The sequence below is a fragment of the Metopolophium dirhodum genome, chromosome 5 (assembly GCF_019925205.1).
Source record: "Metopolophium dirhodum isolate CAU chromosome 5, ASM1992520v1, whole genome shotgun sequence".
NCBI classification, from domain to species: Eukaryota; Metazoa; Arthropoda; class Insecta; order Hemiptera; family Aphididae; genus Metopolophium; species Metopolophium dirhodum.
Window position 1 is genome coordinate 7,263,537 of NC_083564.1, and position 20,235 is coordinate 7,283,771.

A 20,235-nucleotide genomic window follows, 5' to 3' on the forward strand; every position below is an offset into this window, starting at 1 on the left:
AAAATGTGAGTATACTTATAATACCGAATAGGTAATAGGTATACTTCAATAATGATTAGATACTTAATAATTAATCGGAAACTTCTATTCGCCATCCGGACTTACAATGTTATACAATTAACAATAAGACCTATATTATTACAAATGTAATTTAAATTTTAGATATTTGCGTATTAATGATTAAGATTTAAAAGGATAACAGCACACTATGTGTTTTCCATGCGTACGCACAATATAGTAAATTTGCGTTCATCAAAACCAACCTTGTGTTGTTAGCTTTACTAAAGCTTAATGATTTTACCCAATAACAAACTTAAATTTAACAATTTGTTAAGCTACACGTGGGTCAGAGAGAGAGAAAACAAATAGTTACCTTATAGTAGCACGCCGAAATCCTCTTACATTATCTACAAAAAGTTATTACCTTAAATTAAAATTTCAAAAATAATTCAATGTTATTTCAGATTTTAATCGTCTTTATTTCTATAGAAAATCATGCTCATGATAAAACGATTTATAGTTATTGATTAATATATAGGTACCTATAATTATTAATTATGTAATGAAACTATAAACCTAAACATTGTTAATCTATTTATATTTCTTTAATTTAATTAATACAACGGGATATTAGAATACATTCATTACCTAGTGTACTATAATCAGTTATTTCAAAGTGATGATTCGATATACTATGAGCCATGCGCAATAATGCCATAATGGGATTAAACAATGAACATAATATAAATTGAAATTAGACTTATTAGGCCGTCAGATGTATAGACAGGTGGTGGCCACAAAGCGGTGTAGGTACCTACACTATAATAATGAATTGATGTTAGGGGTGATTAGTACCTATAACGAACACTTTGGTTTATTATTAAATTCACCTATGTTACTCAGATATAGGGGAACCAAGCTTTAGGGATGTACAATATCACAAATCGTTTTTATGAAATCTGTGCCAGGTGGAAATAATTTTAAATCAAAACATAAACATATGTTTTAAAGTTGAGTCAAATATTTGGGTACCTATACATATTTTTTATTAGGTACCTAACCATCTAGTGGTAAATATTAATACACAATATGATACATTTACTGATATATTTAATTACACTTTATTAATTACAGCCTATACTAGTAAAATATAATATTATATACTCTATACTAAGTTTACTCTCTATAAGTATATTCTATAATAATAATAATAATGGACACATGCACTATGCATGTTAAACATTTTTTTATTACATTTTTAATATTCATATATTATAATATTTGTTATTTCAGTTAACAGTTTGTATTAGAGTCAAATGATACACTGTTCAGTTGTAAAAAATGCAGATTACAGTAGAAGAATAAAATATCTAAATATGTATTTTTTAAGTCACAATCTTACAATTTTACAATAAATAGATTTATCGAATAATAACATTCAACATAATTATATAACTTATATAAGTAGGTAGGTATTAGGTGTATACATACATTACTACATTAGCCTAATATAGTTTCTACTATAGGACTCCAATTATTTTTGTATTATATAGTGCAATTTATCCGAACATTTTGATATTTTTTATTTAAACTTGTAAGATAGGTACCTACCCAAATAATAAAAAATATAATATAACGCGAGTAAAAAGTGAATTTCAGTTGATAAAAATAAGTATGAAATTCGGGATATCAATGATAATATTATTATAGTCACGGCGGTACATCGCCACTGGTCGTCATAAAAATGAAAAATTGCAATGTCATGCGAGATGTTCCGTATAAAAACGCTATTGTGTACATTAGTATTTTTTTTTTATTATTATTATTATATGCGCGTATTTTTTTCTGGCCCGTTTGGTTTTAATCATAAACAAACAATGGTCGAGTTGCGGGACAGAGTGAAAGGGTCGCTCGTTAAAGGCGGTCGTCCACTGGTGAAATGGACCGAAAGGGCCTTTAATTGACAAAGGCCGCGACGCGTGTGGACTGGGGCTATTATTTCGGGCCGTGCGTACGGCAGGAAACCGTACGCCGCCGACTTTCCATTCCGAAACGGAAACCCATAGAGATTAGTCATGTTCGAAAACTCGTCGTCGTCGTGGCGGTCGGCGAGTGGGTGCAGTATTTGGTGTGGGGTGCCGAAGGAGTCGGGGGCAGATAGTGGGCAAGAGCGAGTGTATTCAAAGACTCCACAACATTGCGGGGTGTGGGTGGCGGGTTGTTGGTGTTGGTGTGGGGGGTGGGGTGGTAGAGAAACGACATGTGATATGGTATCGACGACAGACAAAAGTAACCATACCATACGTACGCACTTCGATTTAATTCACTGGTAACAATTATAATTATTATTGTCATAAATTCTCTTTATTATGTAAAATAACGTTCGACAATATATAGAGGGGTGCCGTATATGTATATATATTCGTTATGATTGGTGACAATGGAGCACTGCACGTGTTTCAAATAATAACTTTCCAAAGTTCGAGTCTCTGCAGTAGTTGAAAATGTATATTTCAAACACCATTATACTATTGTAAATCTATCATCATTTTTGAAATATAGTTTACCATGCAATTAGGATATTTTGTTGTAGGTACTGTGTATAATAATATGCACGATATTGTTTTCTTACATACTTTTTTTTTAAATTCTATTGGTAAAAGCAAAAATTGTATGATTGGATTGCATGGTTTTTGTCGTTTTCATTGGTATAATTTATTAATATATATTGCATAATATATATTATACACGGATTGGGTGAAGAAATTGATTGATTTCATAGCCACATATAACCTATAGGTACCTAAATACGAGCAACGAGCATTGAACGTGTAAATATATTAAATATGACAATAAACGTGTGAGCTCAATTTCCCGCGACGCGACCGTAGCTGCAGTAGCTGCCGATGCGTACTATTGGAAAAATAAATAAAACTACCATTATTCACGGGTTGGTGGGTTTTCTCGGGTTTGATTACATATCTTGAGTCAAATGTTTTATGGTGCCGAGGTTAACGTGTGCGTGGTGAAGGGTGAAGGGTGGATACGAATGAAAGCTTCGAGACAAAGCGCTCTGGGTAAACAAAAAATAAAAATAAAAATGTATATAATATTTTTATTTATTGCTAATAGGGATGGACTGCAGTCGTTTGGCGAGGGGGCCGGGGCCATTAATCATAACCGAGTTAACTGTGGCCCCCTCCCACTGCAATATACAGACTCGCCTATGTGAAATTTTATATTGCATTGTTCGACTCGATGACTGTCACGAAGAGACACCTCGGCTTGTGTATACGGTCTATTGCGAAAAAGGGATGTCAGTCACGCTATATATATAAAGGTACTCTCTACAGTCAAACGCCGCCACGCCAACACCCGGGCGTGAGTGTAGGTAGGTAGGTATACCGAAGTAAACACGATAATCAATGTTTATTTTTTTCACCACTATTATACCTACCTACAACAGACACCAGCCTATATATTTCGATTATATTAATGTATATTCGGCCTGCGGTGTGGCTGTCGGCGGAATAGGGGCAATTTTTTTCTCGCGTGTTTCGATAAACCTGCAATTTTAAGTGTACACACAAATGAACAAATGCCGCACTCATAAATCTTACTTAAAACCAATCTAAAAAAGCTGAGTGAATGACGCATGGGATGAATTCTACACCTATTTTCATAAAAATGACATACTAATATACAATACAATATAGGTATCCGGCGTACCTATACCTTGTAGGTACAATAATATACTTTATATATTCTTTATTACATAATAATTTAATTTTTAATTGTTGCTCTACTAGATTACATAACTTCAATTGTATTATAAATTGTACATACTACATTACTAAAAGTATATAATATACCATATTTATTTCCAGACAGGATATTAGTTTTAAGTGCATGTAGACATGTAGTGTCTTAAGATTCTGATCGAAATAATGATGAGGGGTTTTTTTTTCCAGTGATGTCACCTTTAAGGGCAGTAAAAAAGCTTCAATTTTGAGAGCTGTTTTTAGTTTAAAAAAATTGGATGTAGACATATAGTTGGTACTTCGAGGAGCCCAAATTTTGTTAAAAATAGTTGTAACAAAAAAAAAAAATCGAGGAAAACGGGAATATATAATATGCAGCCATCAGTTTTCGACAAAACAGATTTTTTTTATTTGTATTATAATTTAAAAATGAATAACTGAAGAAACTTAAACTGTAAACTAAAATATTTCTACTAATATTTTTTAGATGTCATGTTCATAAACTTTTTGTTTGGAAGTCAAAAAACTTGAAAATGTAATAGTCAAGTTCCTCATAACTCATAATCATAAGTTATTCGTACAGCAGCTTACAATTTTTGAAAATACGTATAATAATAATATGCACAATTTTTTTAATAGACGTTGTTCAAATGTTGACAAAATTGGATATTTATAAAAAAAATAATGGTTTTTGCTTCTAATAATTTCAGTTATTCTGTTGTAATTGAAAAAATATTAATATTGAGACTGAATTTTTTGACTAAATTTAAGTCGCATTTGTACGTTACACGTTACACCTTAGTATAATATATTCATTGATACTCGTTATTGACTTATAAATTATAATAAGTTTATAACAATAATATATGCTAATAATATGATAAAATAAATAATTAATTAATTATATATTAAGAATATAATATTATAAGCAGAGCCGTGTTAAGAGGGTGGCAAATGGGGCAAGTGCCCTAAGGCGGCCAAACTTGTAACATTTTAAAGGGCAGCAAATGTTTAAATATGTATGTTTATTAGGGGCGTCAAATATTATTTTCCCGGGGCACCAATGAGAGTTAGCATGGCACTGATTATAATACAATATAAAATATTATTATATAACATAAGCAATGATTTTGGACAAAATTTGTTCAACCTACCGTACTACCACCTAGGTTGAGCGCCATGGGATCCAGTTTTGGATCTCGACTAAATTTTGGTAACTACTAACAATGAGTTTAAAAATTTATTTTCAATTTCCATGGTATATAAAACTAAAATATATTTTGTGGTTATATTTAAATATGTCTTAGAAATAATAATAATTTTAGGTTTACGCTATTCATATTAAAATATAATGCACAGACAGAAAATAACGAATTAATGATAAGAAACCGATAAATGAGAACCAATCATGGGTATCATAATAAAATTATAAAAGTATAACATTATAGTGAGACCAAAATTAAGGTTTTCATGGCAATATAAAAAAATTCACCAAGAACTAAATTTGGGCCTCATGGGAACATTGGAAAAAACTATAAAAACCCACATGGCGCTCAATCTGTTTTAGTTATAGAAAATTCAGTTAGCTATTAGTTACCTTCTAATATTAATCAATTATAAAATATCAATATTTTTGTATGTAACGATTAGGTTTTCGGATTTTCCATTTTTCCCTCAATGCTCAATTGTATATGTTATACCTACAATTGCATTTAGCACAATCTTGGTTTTGTTTCAAATACGAATTAGTAGCTCATAATTACAGGATAGTATACAAATAATATTAACTATCTGATGAGGTAGGTGGTTAATGGTTCAAATATTTTTTTATGTTTATTGTATATTTGCCACCAGAGAAATAAAGATAACATGTTTTGCAAATTAAATTGCTTTGCCCTAACTGATTAACTATACGTCTCTGATTATGATTTTCCATCATATATTTTTTCACAATTCCAACTTAAATCCATCCCCATGGACTGGAAAACCAAGAGTACAACGAACGAAGCTGAAGTTTTTAAAAACATCTACCTACTCAAAGTTCAAAATATAGAACATAGAGGTTTGTTGCAATATATATGTAGTAGGTATAAAGACGGTAGAGTAAATCATTTTGTATTTTAGCCTTTCGGGAAAAATATTTCACTTATTTAAATCATTTCGTCGAGTGCAGACTATTATATTTTGTAGGTATACTATGTACCTATCTATTTATGAACTGGTTTTCAAACTTTATAATACTAGTTGATACCAAAATCATACATAAATGATAAGAATGAAATAATAATAAGAATAATATAATAGTAGCTAGTTTTAGTAAGACGGTTAGGTTAGGCTGTTTACTCGTTAATTAAATATTCATGATTACTTTTTTTTAAATACATTACATAATATTACCTACTGTACCTACATTTACATTTTTTTTTAATACATAAGATAATAATATGAAAAAGTTATTTTAATTTTTCAAAACAAATCTTTTACTGATGAAATTAACGTTAGTGCAAATAAATTAATGACATACCTGATTTAGATGACGATCTAAATGAATCTGATATGGAAGATGGCAAATACGACGATGATTTTCCTACAGAAGATAAACCTGTAGAAATTATTGAAAGAAATATTTAATTAAATATTTTTTTACTAAACAAATTAACTTAAGTTATAAATTAATAAGAATAACATATATGCACACAGATTTTACATCTATAGACTATAGAGTTACCTAGGTAGACGTAAACAAATATGTTAACTGTAATGAATAATGACTTATGAATAGTAGAGGTACCTATATAATGATAATTTAATAATATATTTTTTTTTTCAATTATTTTATTTAATAACACAATTATAGCATAGAATAGCATAATAATTGTACCAATATACTACCTATTATAATATTTCGATAGTTTTATGTTGGTCTGTATACTATTATGTATAAGTCGCAGCGCCGTCCTTAGGATTTTTGAGGCCCAAGGCAAAAACCAATTTTACCACTTTTTTCAAACACGAGGTCTCCAAATTTAAGCAAAAAGCGCGAGGCTCAAGGCCTGGGCCCTGCTCGCCCCCCCTCCCCCCTAAGAACGGCCCTAATAAGTCGGTATACCAAATAATGTACCTATTATTTTGTAGCTCTGCAAGCATTTATTAAAATAATAAATGAATAGTCGAGTGCAGATAGAATAGATGCGATTCTTAACAAACTTTTTTATATATATATACATAGGTAGTTTATTACAGTAGCAGGTAATTCAAATCGTAAAGCGTCTAAAAATATTTTTAATTAATTACCTATAGCCTATACGTACTTAGTAAGTACATGTATCTTTTTAAGTTTTCATCAAACTCTTTTAAACATGTCTTTTAATTCAGGAAGGAATTCAGTTGACATAATTTATTAATAAGTAATAATTTGTTTCGTAAAAGCCATATAATATTAAATTAATTATTATTTAACTTTATTCGTTGTAATTAGTGAAGTAACCATATTATTATTGCATAAACTATACTTAATAATAATTCGTTCAATAATTGTTTTTAGTTGGTCGTATTTTTGATGCTCTATGTGTTTGTTGACTATTCATTTTTCGTTATTACTTATTATTTATTTATTAATGTTTTCACAATAATATTATAAGTTTTACCGCAAATAAAAGTGATATGTGAATTTCGAGGTACTTGTATAGCTAGTACAGCTATTGTTACACTTTTGACTTTGATGTTTATAAAAGTTTGAATAGTATTTTTGTTAAAAACGTGTGAAATCATCGAAAAAAAATGTCACAAAGAACCCAACAACGTTTCTCGCCTTTGTACTCTAATTCAATGCCAAACGGGAAAAAAAATCTATTAGATGTGAAGAAGAAAAACTCCCGAATAGGAATGATTGGTGAGGCGGTATGGGATGGCGGCCATTTGACTGACGACAGTATCCATGGTAACAGCATGTGACCCTCATACCGATGGGTTGACAGTTTTTCCCCCTTCCCGTGAAACCGTAAAAGCGAACATTCGTCGGAGATAAACACACTATCGTCAATAAGGGGGAAGGGGGAGCGCGTGGCTCCCCTTTTCACCCGACGTCACAGCTATACATTTATAGTTTATACTAATTCAATATCATACATAATATTATAAACATAACATATTATTTACATGGGGGTTATATTTTTCGTCTCCGCCCACAGGTCTATAAGGATTATTATTTCTGAAATGTAATTTTTTTCGATGATAAAACGTACATTTTATAGAAGATTATTCGATACTAACGCGATTATATAGGTAAGTAAATATTATTATAAATAAAAACATAATTTACAACGTAGGTATTTCAAATAGGTAGTGGTTTATAAAAGGCACTGATTAGTTTAGTTACATCAAATGCTTTACAAGATTATCCTGAAATAAGCTCTTTATTGTTTATTTATCATGTTTTACAGAAAATTGTAAGTATTATTTTTCGGTACCTATACCTATATAATAATAAATTGCACTGATATTCGTTCTTTCTGATAATTTATTATTGTCATATTATACGTACTTATATGCGTACAATGAATGCATAAAATAATATAGAAATCTAAGTCCCAATATTCAGATACTGTAAAAAAACTTATAATAAGCGTGTACTTTGTAGAAATAAATAAATAGGTAGGTACCTACAACGGATTCTGGACTATACGGAGTTTTCAATGTAAAACACGATTTGTGGGCTACGGTGCAATTTATCTAATGTGCAATTCACCACGCGAATCTATTGAATCTATACGTCATACTAAAACACTAAATACTTAATTGGTATACCACCGCAGATTGCATGCTAATTATGAAACTAATTAAAATTAAATTAATATAACATATCAAGGAAATTAATCTATAATAAACATATATAATGTGTATAATTTGCGATTACAATATTACAATATAGGAAATGATACAGAACAGTCGCAAGATACGCCAGCTATGATAATATATATATAATATCATTATATTATTGGTGGATATGTTGTATGCAATTTTTCCACATAATATGTTTACTATAATGTATACCATATATGTTATTACTTATTTTATACGTCCAAACTTTCAAAGTGTATAGAGGAAATGGCTATAATATATAGAAGATACCTATTAAACTGAAATAAAATTGTATTCTGTTCAAGTTATTAAATTTTAGTTTTATAGTAAGTATATTATATTTCAATTAAGGTATATTTGAGTACAAGAATAATATTTTATAGGTATTTGCGTTTGCAAAATAATTTTAATTTTCTAAATATATTGATGATTATAAGATGTAATAAAATATGTATATTTTACCGTTTGAAGTCGACGATGGTAAATGCATCAATCCAGAACTCTTATCGTATCTGCTATTTGATGAATCAATGTCTAAAAAAATAAATATTACATTTTGATTTAAATTTTTTAATAAATATATAGAAACGTAAATGGGCAAAGGTGACCTATATACTATTGTTTGGAACACGAAAATACACGTACTACCTAAATATATATGGGAGCCCATACTCGCTAGTAATTATTTTGTGGAGGCAACATTTTCTAAAAAATACTTAACTGAAAATTTACATCATACCTTGTAGGTATTTTACTACTTAATATCTAGTGTTTTCTGTTTTTCTGTCTTCACTGTCTAGCTTAAAAGTAAAACAGATATCCGGAAAAAAATCACATAAATATTAGTTAAAAAATGTTGAACAAATAATTTTCTTTTTGTGTCGACCAATCGTATCTGTAAATTATAAACGAATCTCCGAGATTCGGCCTTTACCTTACGTTGGTAGATATTTACTATTTAGTAAAATAACATGACATAGTTTTGTATTATAGTTGAAGATTGACGTCTTGTACATTTCGTAGTCTCTGCGTTGTTTTCAAATTGTTTTGATTGTATTTTAAATACAAAAGTATTTCATGGTAGAGAAACGATTATCTTGCTACCACAAAAATATCACTTTGTTAGAAAAAGTATATCTTTCGGTATCTTTTATTCCAGTATGCATAGTCAATTTTTGTTTCACATTAGAGTATAAGACATGTTAAACTATGTGTATTATTATGTGACGCATAAATTGACTAAATGCACACAAACATCAATGGCGTACACGGTTGTCTACATTTGTTATTGTAACGATGAATCTATAATAATATAATATATTATCATAGATTTATATTTATTTATTTATGTATGATATTATCATACATAAATATTGATGTACAATTATACTGCAGCGTCGTATATATTATGTTATATAAGAAAGCTGAAAATTAAAAACACGCATTTATCCCAATTTATAAAAAATCAAATCCCCGAATAAAATTTTAGTTGATTACTTTTAATATAGTAATATTCATGAGGTGATTTAAATTCACCTCATTAACTTGTAAGACTATTTACATTATATTATACAATGATAGGAGTTGAGAGTTTGATGTACAAAGTTTTTTTCTTATTATTTTCATAAAAATTATAAAACGGCTTACGTAGTATACTAGTATGAGAGCATATACTATGTAGATTATATACTCATACATTATATCGTATAACTGCTAAATGTCTATAATCTGTATGGTATACTGTAATAATTTGTGACACGCCTAAAAATGTAATTTTATTCAAAATATGTTCGCTATACCGTGATTAAAAAGTAATTATTCATCATTGAGTATTAAATCAAAATAAACAAACTGTATATTGTTAAAAACATTAATAACATAGATGTCGAGGGAAAATAATATACGCTGAAGGCCGTACCAAATAAAACACAAATAACTAATAAATCAAATATATGGATATTAACTGAAAAATGGCATAGTATGTTATATGTGCATTAGTTAATAATTTTAGAAAGAAAACATATTTTTCACTAATTATTCAAAAGTATAACATTTTACGATAAAACATGAGCGTCTGGAAAATGTTTTTAAATATATATTTTAATTTTATTTTGTTAAATAACATTTCTTTTGTGTCAAATAAAATGCACCAGGAAAGCTAACCGGAACACCGGAAAGGGATACTATCGTTGCGGCTCGTCGCCTGGAATCGGTATAAATGTTCCGGAGGTCTTCTTTTTATCATATCTATGTTATTTTTTTCTATTTGTTTATAATGATAATTTTCCCTCTTTTTATGTGGGGTATCCATTATTTTCCGTTTACGTCAGCAAAATAATTATCTGAAAAGGTGTTGAAAAACAACAACAAAAGCTTTGACAAAAATAAAACATTTGAAAGAAAAAGGATTCCATTCCCGTTTTAGTTTCTTGCATTTATAACAAGAAATACGATTTGCTCCAAGACATTATTCTTATTCAATTTAGTAATTGGTACTAAATAAAATCCAAAATTTTACGACCCGAATAATACTTCAACTAATTTATTTATTTTATATAATGCGTAATTTTTGTTTATAATAATAATTTATCATCGTTAAATAATTACATTTATCTAAAAATAAAAAAATATATTAGAAATCCAATATATAATACAACCTATTCAAAATTTTCTCCAAGCCTGGTATATATTCTATTTCAACATTCATATAGGTATTGTAGAAAAAAATTGTTTGTATAGGTACACTACACGAGTACAATGCACATACAATAATAAATACTATATTATAGATACATCAAAGTTTGATATATTTTATATTCAGAGCAAAGTTTACCTTTACTTACTGTTTTTTTCTTTTGTTTACATAATTAACTAAAGACTTGAAAAATTGTATCGATTATCTCAACAGCCTACATGTCGGAAATTGATCATCGAAGGTTAATTTTGAAATTTTCTACATATAGGTATATTTTGTTGTTCTATCAACATATTATTGATAGATATCTATTTACGGATGGATAAAATATCGACCTAATTTACGAGATCCTGCTAAAGTTTGGTTAAATCAACCTCTTCTCGGAATTGCATTTCAATTTTTTATAGGTAATATAAAATATAAAAATATAAAATAACTAGGTAGATAACTAAGTAACTAGTACAATATACTATACGCTTGCTTCTAACAAAGTAGGTACTTTTTATTAATTACTTTCTTGTACAATTAAAACAGCAATGATTCATCAATTTAAATTTATCATGTATAACGATGTGTTATTATTTTATAAATTCAAAAAATAAATAAAAAATTAACTAAATTAAAATAAAAACATTTATTAAATTAAAATAATAGAAGTTTAAATATTTTAGGGAATTTCCTATATTATTATATTATATTATTTAAGATTTAAAAAAATTGATGAATAGTATAGATACCTAACCTACCTATGTAAAGTAGATACTATATTATACCATGTATTTTCAAGGAAGGAAATGATAATCATAAAAGGATTATGTGCGTGGTCTGATATGGTCGTCGGAAGTGGACTGCAATAATAAAAACCGATGTCCCTGGCATATCATTAAAAAACATTTTCTTTTTTTTCGTTTTATTCGTTTTCACTTTTTATTTTTTTTTGCTAAAAAGCCACAACGGATGTACTCAATTTTCATTCGCTCTCTTCCCGCACCCGGGCACCCCTTTACTATCTCTTTCCTATTCGTTTCCGAACGCCCGGTGAGAAAATATATGTATATAATGTATTGTGTTTGAGCTCAGTGCAATTGTTCCAAAATGCGCCATTTTTTCTCAAAGGGCCAAAAGCACAAAACCACTGAAGGATGACGACCGAAAGTTGTTTCCATGGAAACTGTTTTCTTCCTTTTTAACTTTATTTTCTATAAAAACGAGTAACGACAATACATTATATAATACGTGGTACACTGTTTGGAGATTTTCAACGATATATTATATTACTATTAGGTACAAATAATAATATTGAGTCATTTTTTTATGAAATTAATTTTTATCGCACATACAATATTATAATATAATATGGTGTTTGTATTATGTTGTTTTTAAATGTATTCCTATACAATATTAAAATTGAACTATTTATTGAACTGTTGTTAGGTAAACTTACAATTGTTTCGTTTGTCAGTATTATTTTGTTCATCCTGAAATAGATCGAGTGAATTGGTAGTTGGATGACTGGACACTGGCGTCCTGGATGACGGTGTTGCTGGACAAAAAGGAGACGTGCCTAGGTCACACGATGATAAATAACTTCCACGATCCTGTAAGGCGGCTTTTGCCTTTTCTACTGACTGTTTGAGTTGCTCAAACGTGGAATTACACGCGAACCTAACAAAAAATTGAATCAAGAATTAATTATTATATTATATTATATTATATACAATCGTATATTGATAATAGACATTCACGGAACTAGGTTTTGTATAATAACTAACTATTTATATAGTCGAAAGTTCAAGTTTTTTTTTTTGCAAATAATATAGCATCAAATTTAAGATAAAGTAAATGTATTTTCTATGCTCTTATTGTATATTTACAATCAAAACAAATTTTTCCCATAGGAAGAGACGTTGTTATTAATCAATATAAATAAATAAAAATATTTCGTTTACCTATAGGCACAACTAGCCACTCCTACCGATGGCCATTGCGGAGTAGTAGTCGGAAGACAGTCATTTTCTGTTTTTATACTAGGCGGTGATGACATCGCCACCCTTTTCAGGTCTAAAGCACTTTGGTACGAACATGTACTTTCGTACATCATTGAGTATAACTGAAACAAGCATAGAACTGTGTTATTAATTATATTATGTTGTAGATTCAATTTAAGCTATACAATTTTATATTTATTTATGTTAAGTAAATAGATTTCATAACGCAATTATTAAGCCGTATAGGGTTATAGAAGAAATACAAGATAAAACATAGCACAGAATAAGAAATAACCTCAAATTACAATTCTAAAAGAATAATAATTAATAGTAAAACGAACAAGCATATCAGTTAAAACAAAAGAGTAGTATCTATTGAAAATAAATGACCAACTAAGTAAAATAGAATTTAAATGTTTCCTAAAAGTGGATAAAGATTCATAAGTCAAAAGATGTGTGCTATATTTATTTGTTCAATACCCACATAATACAGTATTTATGTAATTCACGAAGATGTGAAATCTGCTTTATCGCAGTTTATCATGTTTATAGCCATTTTAAACTTTTAATTAATGGGTAAGTACCAGTTTGAGAGTAGAATTCGGCAAGGAAACTATTAACTTTAAAAAAAATATATTTTTCTAATGAAACAAAAAATTACAAAATACCCGAATAATACACTCTTAGACACAACATTTACCAATAATGAAATTGGCTTAACATTTTTAATTTGTATGGTACTATAGAGTAATGTGTGAGTTTTTTCTGTTTTAAAGCTAACGAAAAATTTTCAATTCTACGTCAGTTTTAGAAGAAAAGTTGCCTGCAGGAATATAAATAGGACATATTCATAGTTACTACATTTTCAAAATTTATAGCTAGAAAATGTATAAGTTTTATATATTTTTTATTTATAGGTATATCGTATATGTAGGTACTACCTACCCAATTGTGCTGTGTATTTAGAAATTAGAATGTTCAGACTAAAAAGGTGAATGAAAATAATATTAATTTCTATGGTTAAGAAAATATTCGTTTTCAGATTAATTTTGAATCATATTCTTTCCTAATAATTGTATATATTATGACATGAACTGTTTGTTTTACCCTGATAATATAAGATTATTAAATAAGTTATTTTCTAGCATATGCACATAGCGATCGATTTGGTACAGGCTGTATAACACATTGTACAGGTTTATCTGTATTCACCATGTGTAAACCATAAAGTAAATAATGTTTCTTTACGTTCTGAAATTAAAAAAATGTAAAGGAAATAAGACACAAAAAAATAAATATATTATAATATAAAGAACTGTAAAATGTAATGTACAAAGATGACGATGGATAATTTAAACCTTAAACGCAGGTGAAGAAAATTTAACCCACACTATTTAGTCTCTCCACGCGGGACTTTTAGTGTTTAAAAAAATTATAAAAACATGAGTATTTTTTAAAACAAAAATGAGTAGTATAATAGCTTTTTAAACATCGATAAAGAATCTTAAACAGTTTTTAATTAGTATTTATGATGACTGTAATAATAAACATGGCAAACCATAAATAATAATGTCATTCGCTCTACTCCCCTTTTTTCACTAACTGCCTTATTTGTAATTACAACTGTTTTAATACTATTTATGATACAACCAAAGAATCAAAACACGTACGCGTTTTTTACATGATAAAAAGGGTCAGTATATGCATATGTTTAGAGGGTTGTTTTGTCCTTACATGCCGTTATAATTTATTGGCTCGAGTTTTTCGAATAACTTTCCACACCATAACTTATTTTCCTGTGTGGTATATTTTAGTGCACCGTTTTTTGTTATTTTTTTTTTGTCAGAATTGCTGGGTAAACAACTATATATATATTATTCAACTATAAATAATAAACGTGTGATTGCAGCTAAAGTAGCGCTAAATATTTTTTAACCCTATTTCCGACCTTTCGTCGCCGCCGACAGAATATAACCTGTTTCGACCACAACAACTTGGGGACACCCATTAGGAAAACCCAACAATATATTTTTGTATCCGATTGTTGAATCAATATTTTCTTAGGTAGGTGTGCATAGGAATATTTGTCCAAAACTAACATAAAAATAATAAATATATAGGTAAGACATATCTTATACAGTGTTAAACTATATATATTATATATATACGGTTATTTAGATTCAATTTATTAAGAAAAAAAATGTAATTTGGCTGCAAGTAAAACATATTTAATCGAACGAAGACTCTGTAACGTATTAGATTTGTCGTAAGTATAAATGTATAATTATATTTTCAACAAAATATTTTTATGATGTATGATTTGTATGGTTTACTTTACAATGATTTTACGGCATGATATAAGGTTATGATAGGGCATGATAATGTTCCCATTTTTAAAGTTGGTAAAACTAATAACTTGACACGTTTGAATTATTTGTACTATTGTATTTAAACTCACTTAATGTTTTGAAACATTATAATATGAAATAATTATTTTGTTATCCGTTAATGAATGCAACCCCTAAACTCCACATTAAAACTGACGCCTGGTGCATAATATTGGTACACCCTCCGCACGTGCAGTGTTTTGCGAGTGCTGGCGTATATAAGATGTGCTTTTAAACAAACCCAAAATATACAATTAAGGATTATAATAATATATTTAGTGTATTGATGTTTAGATGTTTGAAACAAAAAAAAAAAAACCCAAGAATAATTTCGAAAATTGTGATAATAGACTATAATATTGTACAATGTGATCCATTCAAATGTCTATTATATGTGTCTACCTATATGACACACTCACACACACATTGTTTCGTTAAGTTTTTCATATTATTTTTATTTTTTTTAATCAGGTCATTACAAAACAAAATTTATGAAAAAAATTATATTTTTATATTATTTTACTATCGTTATCATAATTGATAAGATTTCACAAAAAAATCTTATAAAAACATGTAAATTTATTAATTTATATTTCCAAAATATGAAGCAAACATTTTTCTAAATTGTAGTGGTGAATAGCCACGCCATAGGTCCTTGACGCCACGTACCTACTCTGTACGAAATAATTTGACCGGCCGTGATGCACGAACACCTACTGATTTTTTATTTTATCGTACTATAATATTATATTACTAATTTTAAATATTATAATATGAGCGTAGTAACGTGGCACTACCCATGTGCGAACCCAACCCCGCAAAATATTAAATACTTATAAGCTATAAGTAATAATTAATTAACTAATGGATTGAAATTCGATTTTAATATAATGAAATACGACGAAAAATTATTCTATTTTGGAATATGAATTTCAAGTATAACACTTCAAAACTATGTGCATAAAAAATTATAAACGTTACAAAAAAGGTATTTCTTTTCAAAAAAGCTGAAACTTTCCGAAATAATGAGTGTAGACACTTAAATTGATGACAATAAATGAGCATCTATTGTATATCTATAAACAAATACTTTCCAGTAACCGTTTCATAGAGTTGTTTTAATTTTTATTTGCACATAACACGCGTGAGTATATAGGGTCATATACCTATACTATGTACCAGATACCTATACTATACATATATATATACTTTTTACTTTAAATATTAGCATTTATCATCCGATCTTACATACTTTACGAAATACGAATTATAAATTATAATTACCTACCTAATATGTACCTACTACACATATATAGGTACTTAATATATTAAATAATAATACGTTTATTTTATAATATTAATTGTACATCAAAAACACCTTCGAATCGCTCTCTTTTTATACTATAGAGACACGTAGAAAGTAGAATATAAGTTATCATAGGTTTCCATACTATAAAACTAAATCTATCTATCATTTTTCTATTTTTATAAAAGTATTTAAAACATTTAAACGGCGATTGATTCTATATAAGGTCATTAAAAATAATTTAGGAAGAATATATGATCCATTCAATTGTCTGGCAGTTATTAAAGTATTTATACTTAACTATAATTTATAGGTATCCACTTAAATATCATTCATATAATATATTATGTTGTTTTTATTGATTGTAATTTAATTATATATATTATTCTTAAATTTAACAACCATAATGTGTTTTTCACTTGTTTACAAATTTAAATGTATATAATATATCTAATCACACGTTCAACGCATTCTCATAATATATGGTCATATAATATACCTATCTGCGCTGTAATAATCATCGTAACTTTTATCAGTGCGTATACCTACAAGTATCGAATTTCTCACGTAAAATTGTATATTGAAAATTTTAATTTTCATATCTATTTTTCAACACATATTTAGTTTGACTTGCATAATCTGTTTTTTTGCATAATTTTCACGAATAGACGGTGCACATTAAACAAAAACTCACACAATATATAATAAATAGAAATATTGTTTTGATAAATAACAAAATAATAAAGTTGATTTTATCTTGATCAACTGACGAAATTTATTTTGAGTTTATTTTTATGGATTGGTGACGAGTGACGACAATTATTACTGAATATGTTCGCGTTGTTTTCTTCGACAAATTTTGTAATTAATTATCGCTAATTGATATAATTTTATCGGTTACTCGCATTCCGATTTATAACGTAGTTTATTACTTGCCTTACAAAGAATGTCGTAGAGTGCTGACCATTGTGAGTGGTATTCTAGTTGCGAAAAAAACGTGTGTTAAAGTTTAAACTTGGTGGTTGGTCGTGGAGGAGTGATACGATTTTCCCCATAAAAATTTCACAAAACATGTTTGTCCCAGTTTCAGTAAAATAAAATATGGTGACCCTACTGTAGGTATATAATATAGGTGTTACCTACAGGTAAATATATATTAGAGCAGTGAAATATATATTATTTTATTTACATACTATAGTCAACTCGCACGCATTTCTATAGGAATATAGACTTATATATGAAATAGTTTACCAATACGTTTTTTAAAAAAACTATAGATCTTTAATCTATGTATGACTGCAGATAAGTCGTAAACGTAATATTATAATAATAAAAGTACTAAAATATATTGCATGCCATATAAGTAGGATAGTATTAGAGTTATTTACCTGTGAAAAATCGTCCTAGAAAATATGATTTTCCGCTTAACGGGTAGCGGTCGTCACGCGATCTTAGCGACCGTCAACAAATGGCTTTAAAAACAACGCCACGAGCAAAGAATCGCAAATCCGACATCATCGCATCACATCGTGTGATTGGAAATTAAAAAACATCGTCGACGAACACCGTAGATCGGTTTAAACGGTCGCGGTTGCCTGCGCGCGCGATAACGACGACGAGAACAACAATTATATAGTATATTGTATGCGTATAGGTGATACGACTGTATAATAGTGTTGTTGTTGTGATGACGGGCACCGGACCACCGTTTTTCGCACCGGACACGCCGTTCGGAAGTGTATTTTCCGGCGGTTCCCGTCCCGTCGAAACCGCGACGCACTCGTCACCTGCAGCCGGCGCTGCAGAAGTCCGGATATCGCGCGGCGGGCCTGCAACGTCGGTCGTACTATGCGAACGAATACTATCGTAGCGTATGCGGACAACGACCGCGGAATGTACGGCGCACTCGTCGCAGGCGTATCTCGTGATGAGCCGCGATATATGAGTATATTGCGTATACTGTAATAGTTACACTCGCGGACGACAATCGACAATATATTAAATATTATAATTAATTATGTAATATAATATGCGATCGCGGTTGCGTATATAATATATAGGTAATATACCTATACGATCTGTCGCGTGCCGTGTATGATATGACGGCGGGTATAAAGCGCGCGCGGCCACTGTATATACGAGCACCCACACTGGCGGCGGTGGTCTGTGTACGCGATATCACACGAACTCGCGGGCCCGTACGACTATATAATGATCCGATAATTAAATTTAACGGGCGTCCCGGTGGCGCGCTCGGGGGGTGGGGAACGCCATCCGACAGCGATACGCCCGGCGGTTCCGATTGGTCGGAAACGGATGCGCGCACGCGCGTCGCGTCCTACGCCGAGTTTTCCGCCGACCCCCACAGCCGCCGCCGCCGGATGACATTGTCCTTCTTTTTCTGCTGCAGCTAGGGATTCTCCAGGCGGCGGCGGCGGCGGTGGTGACGCGCGCTACCCCTCTTCGGTTCGTCGTGGAGTTTCCCCTACCCCTGCCCCCGAACCTATCTACCCAGCTCGACCCATCGTCACGTCTATCCTACGCCCCCTTTCCGCCCGTCACGCACGCCACACCGCCGAAATAGGATCATCCGTACAAATGGCGCTCGATAAAGGGCCACCGTTATGATATTATTATTATTAAATGTATATTATATATATTATTACTATCTGTATATGCTGCCGCAGCATCTCCAATAAGAGCAAATATCGTTTCGACGACGCGATATTCGCGTGTACGTATATAGAACGGCTGTATATACATATATACGTTTGCGGAGAATGGTCTTGTTATATTATATTCATACATCATCATATTATATTATACATACGAGTAGGAGGTATAGTATATTATTATGTAATTGTATTGTAATGATATTGATGTATTATGTATAATATTGTATTTATATATACCTAATATATTAATAATGTAACAAAATAATGCGATCTTTGAAATCAGGTAGGTACATGATAATTCCGCAAACAGCATATAATAAATATATAGAACAAATGCTCCAATATATAGGTATTTGAATTTAGAAGTAAACATAGGCATACTATAATTAAACATGCCAGACCACTTACGACTCATATTGTCATATCCTATCATCAACGAATACACCGTCAAATAGGTATAGTTACATTTTTCACCTGGTTGGTCATATTATAGGTCGAGTTGGCATAGAAAAAATAATTATCCAAGGAATAGTGCAAGGCAATTTATTGACAAAAAACAAAAT

The 20,235-nt window shown here is 30.0% G+C and overlaps 1 protein-coding gene across 2 annotated transcripts in view; it reads right to left on the reverse strand.

The window, feature by feature from the left end:
• Window positions 1–19,185, reverse strand: part of LOC132945303 (DNA-binding protein D-ETS-3-like) — a 58,645-nt gene extending 39,460 nt beyond the window's left edge. The window contains exons 1-5 of one of the 2 annotated variants that reach the window (XM_061015006.1): window positions 18,386–19,185; window positions 13,266–13,426; window positions 12,761–12,981; window positions 9,084–9,155; window positions 6,286–6,363 (exon numbers count right to left, since the gene is read on the reverse strand). In XM_061015006.1, the coding sequence (XP_060870989.1) occupies window positions 6,286–6,363; window positions 9,084–9,155; window positions 12,761–12,981; window positions 13,266–13,417 (523 nt within the window). In that variant the 5' untranslated portion in view covers window positions 13,418–13,426; window positions 18,386–19,185. The remainder of the gene's footprint in view (window positions 1–6,285; window positions 6,364–9,083; window positions 9,156–12,760; window positions 12,982–13,265; window positions 13,427–18,385) is intronic. The other variant, XM_061015007.1, reaches the window with a different exon arrangement.
• Between the last annotated feature and the right edge of the window lie 1,050 nt (window positions 19,186–20,235).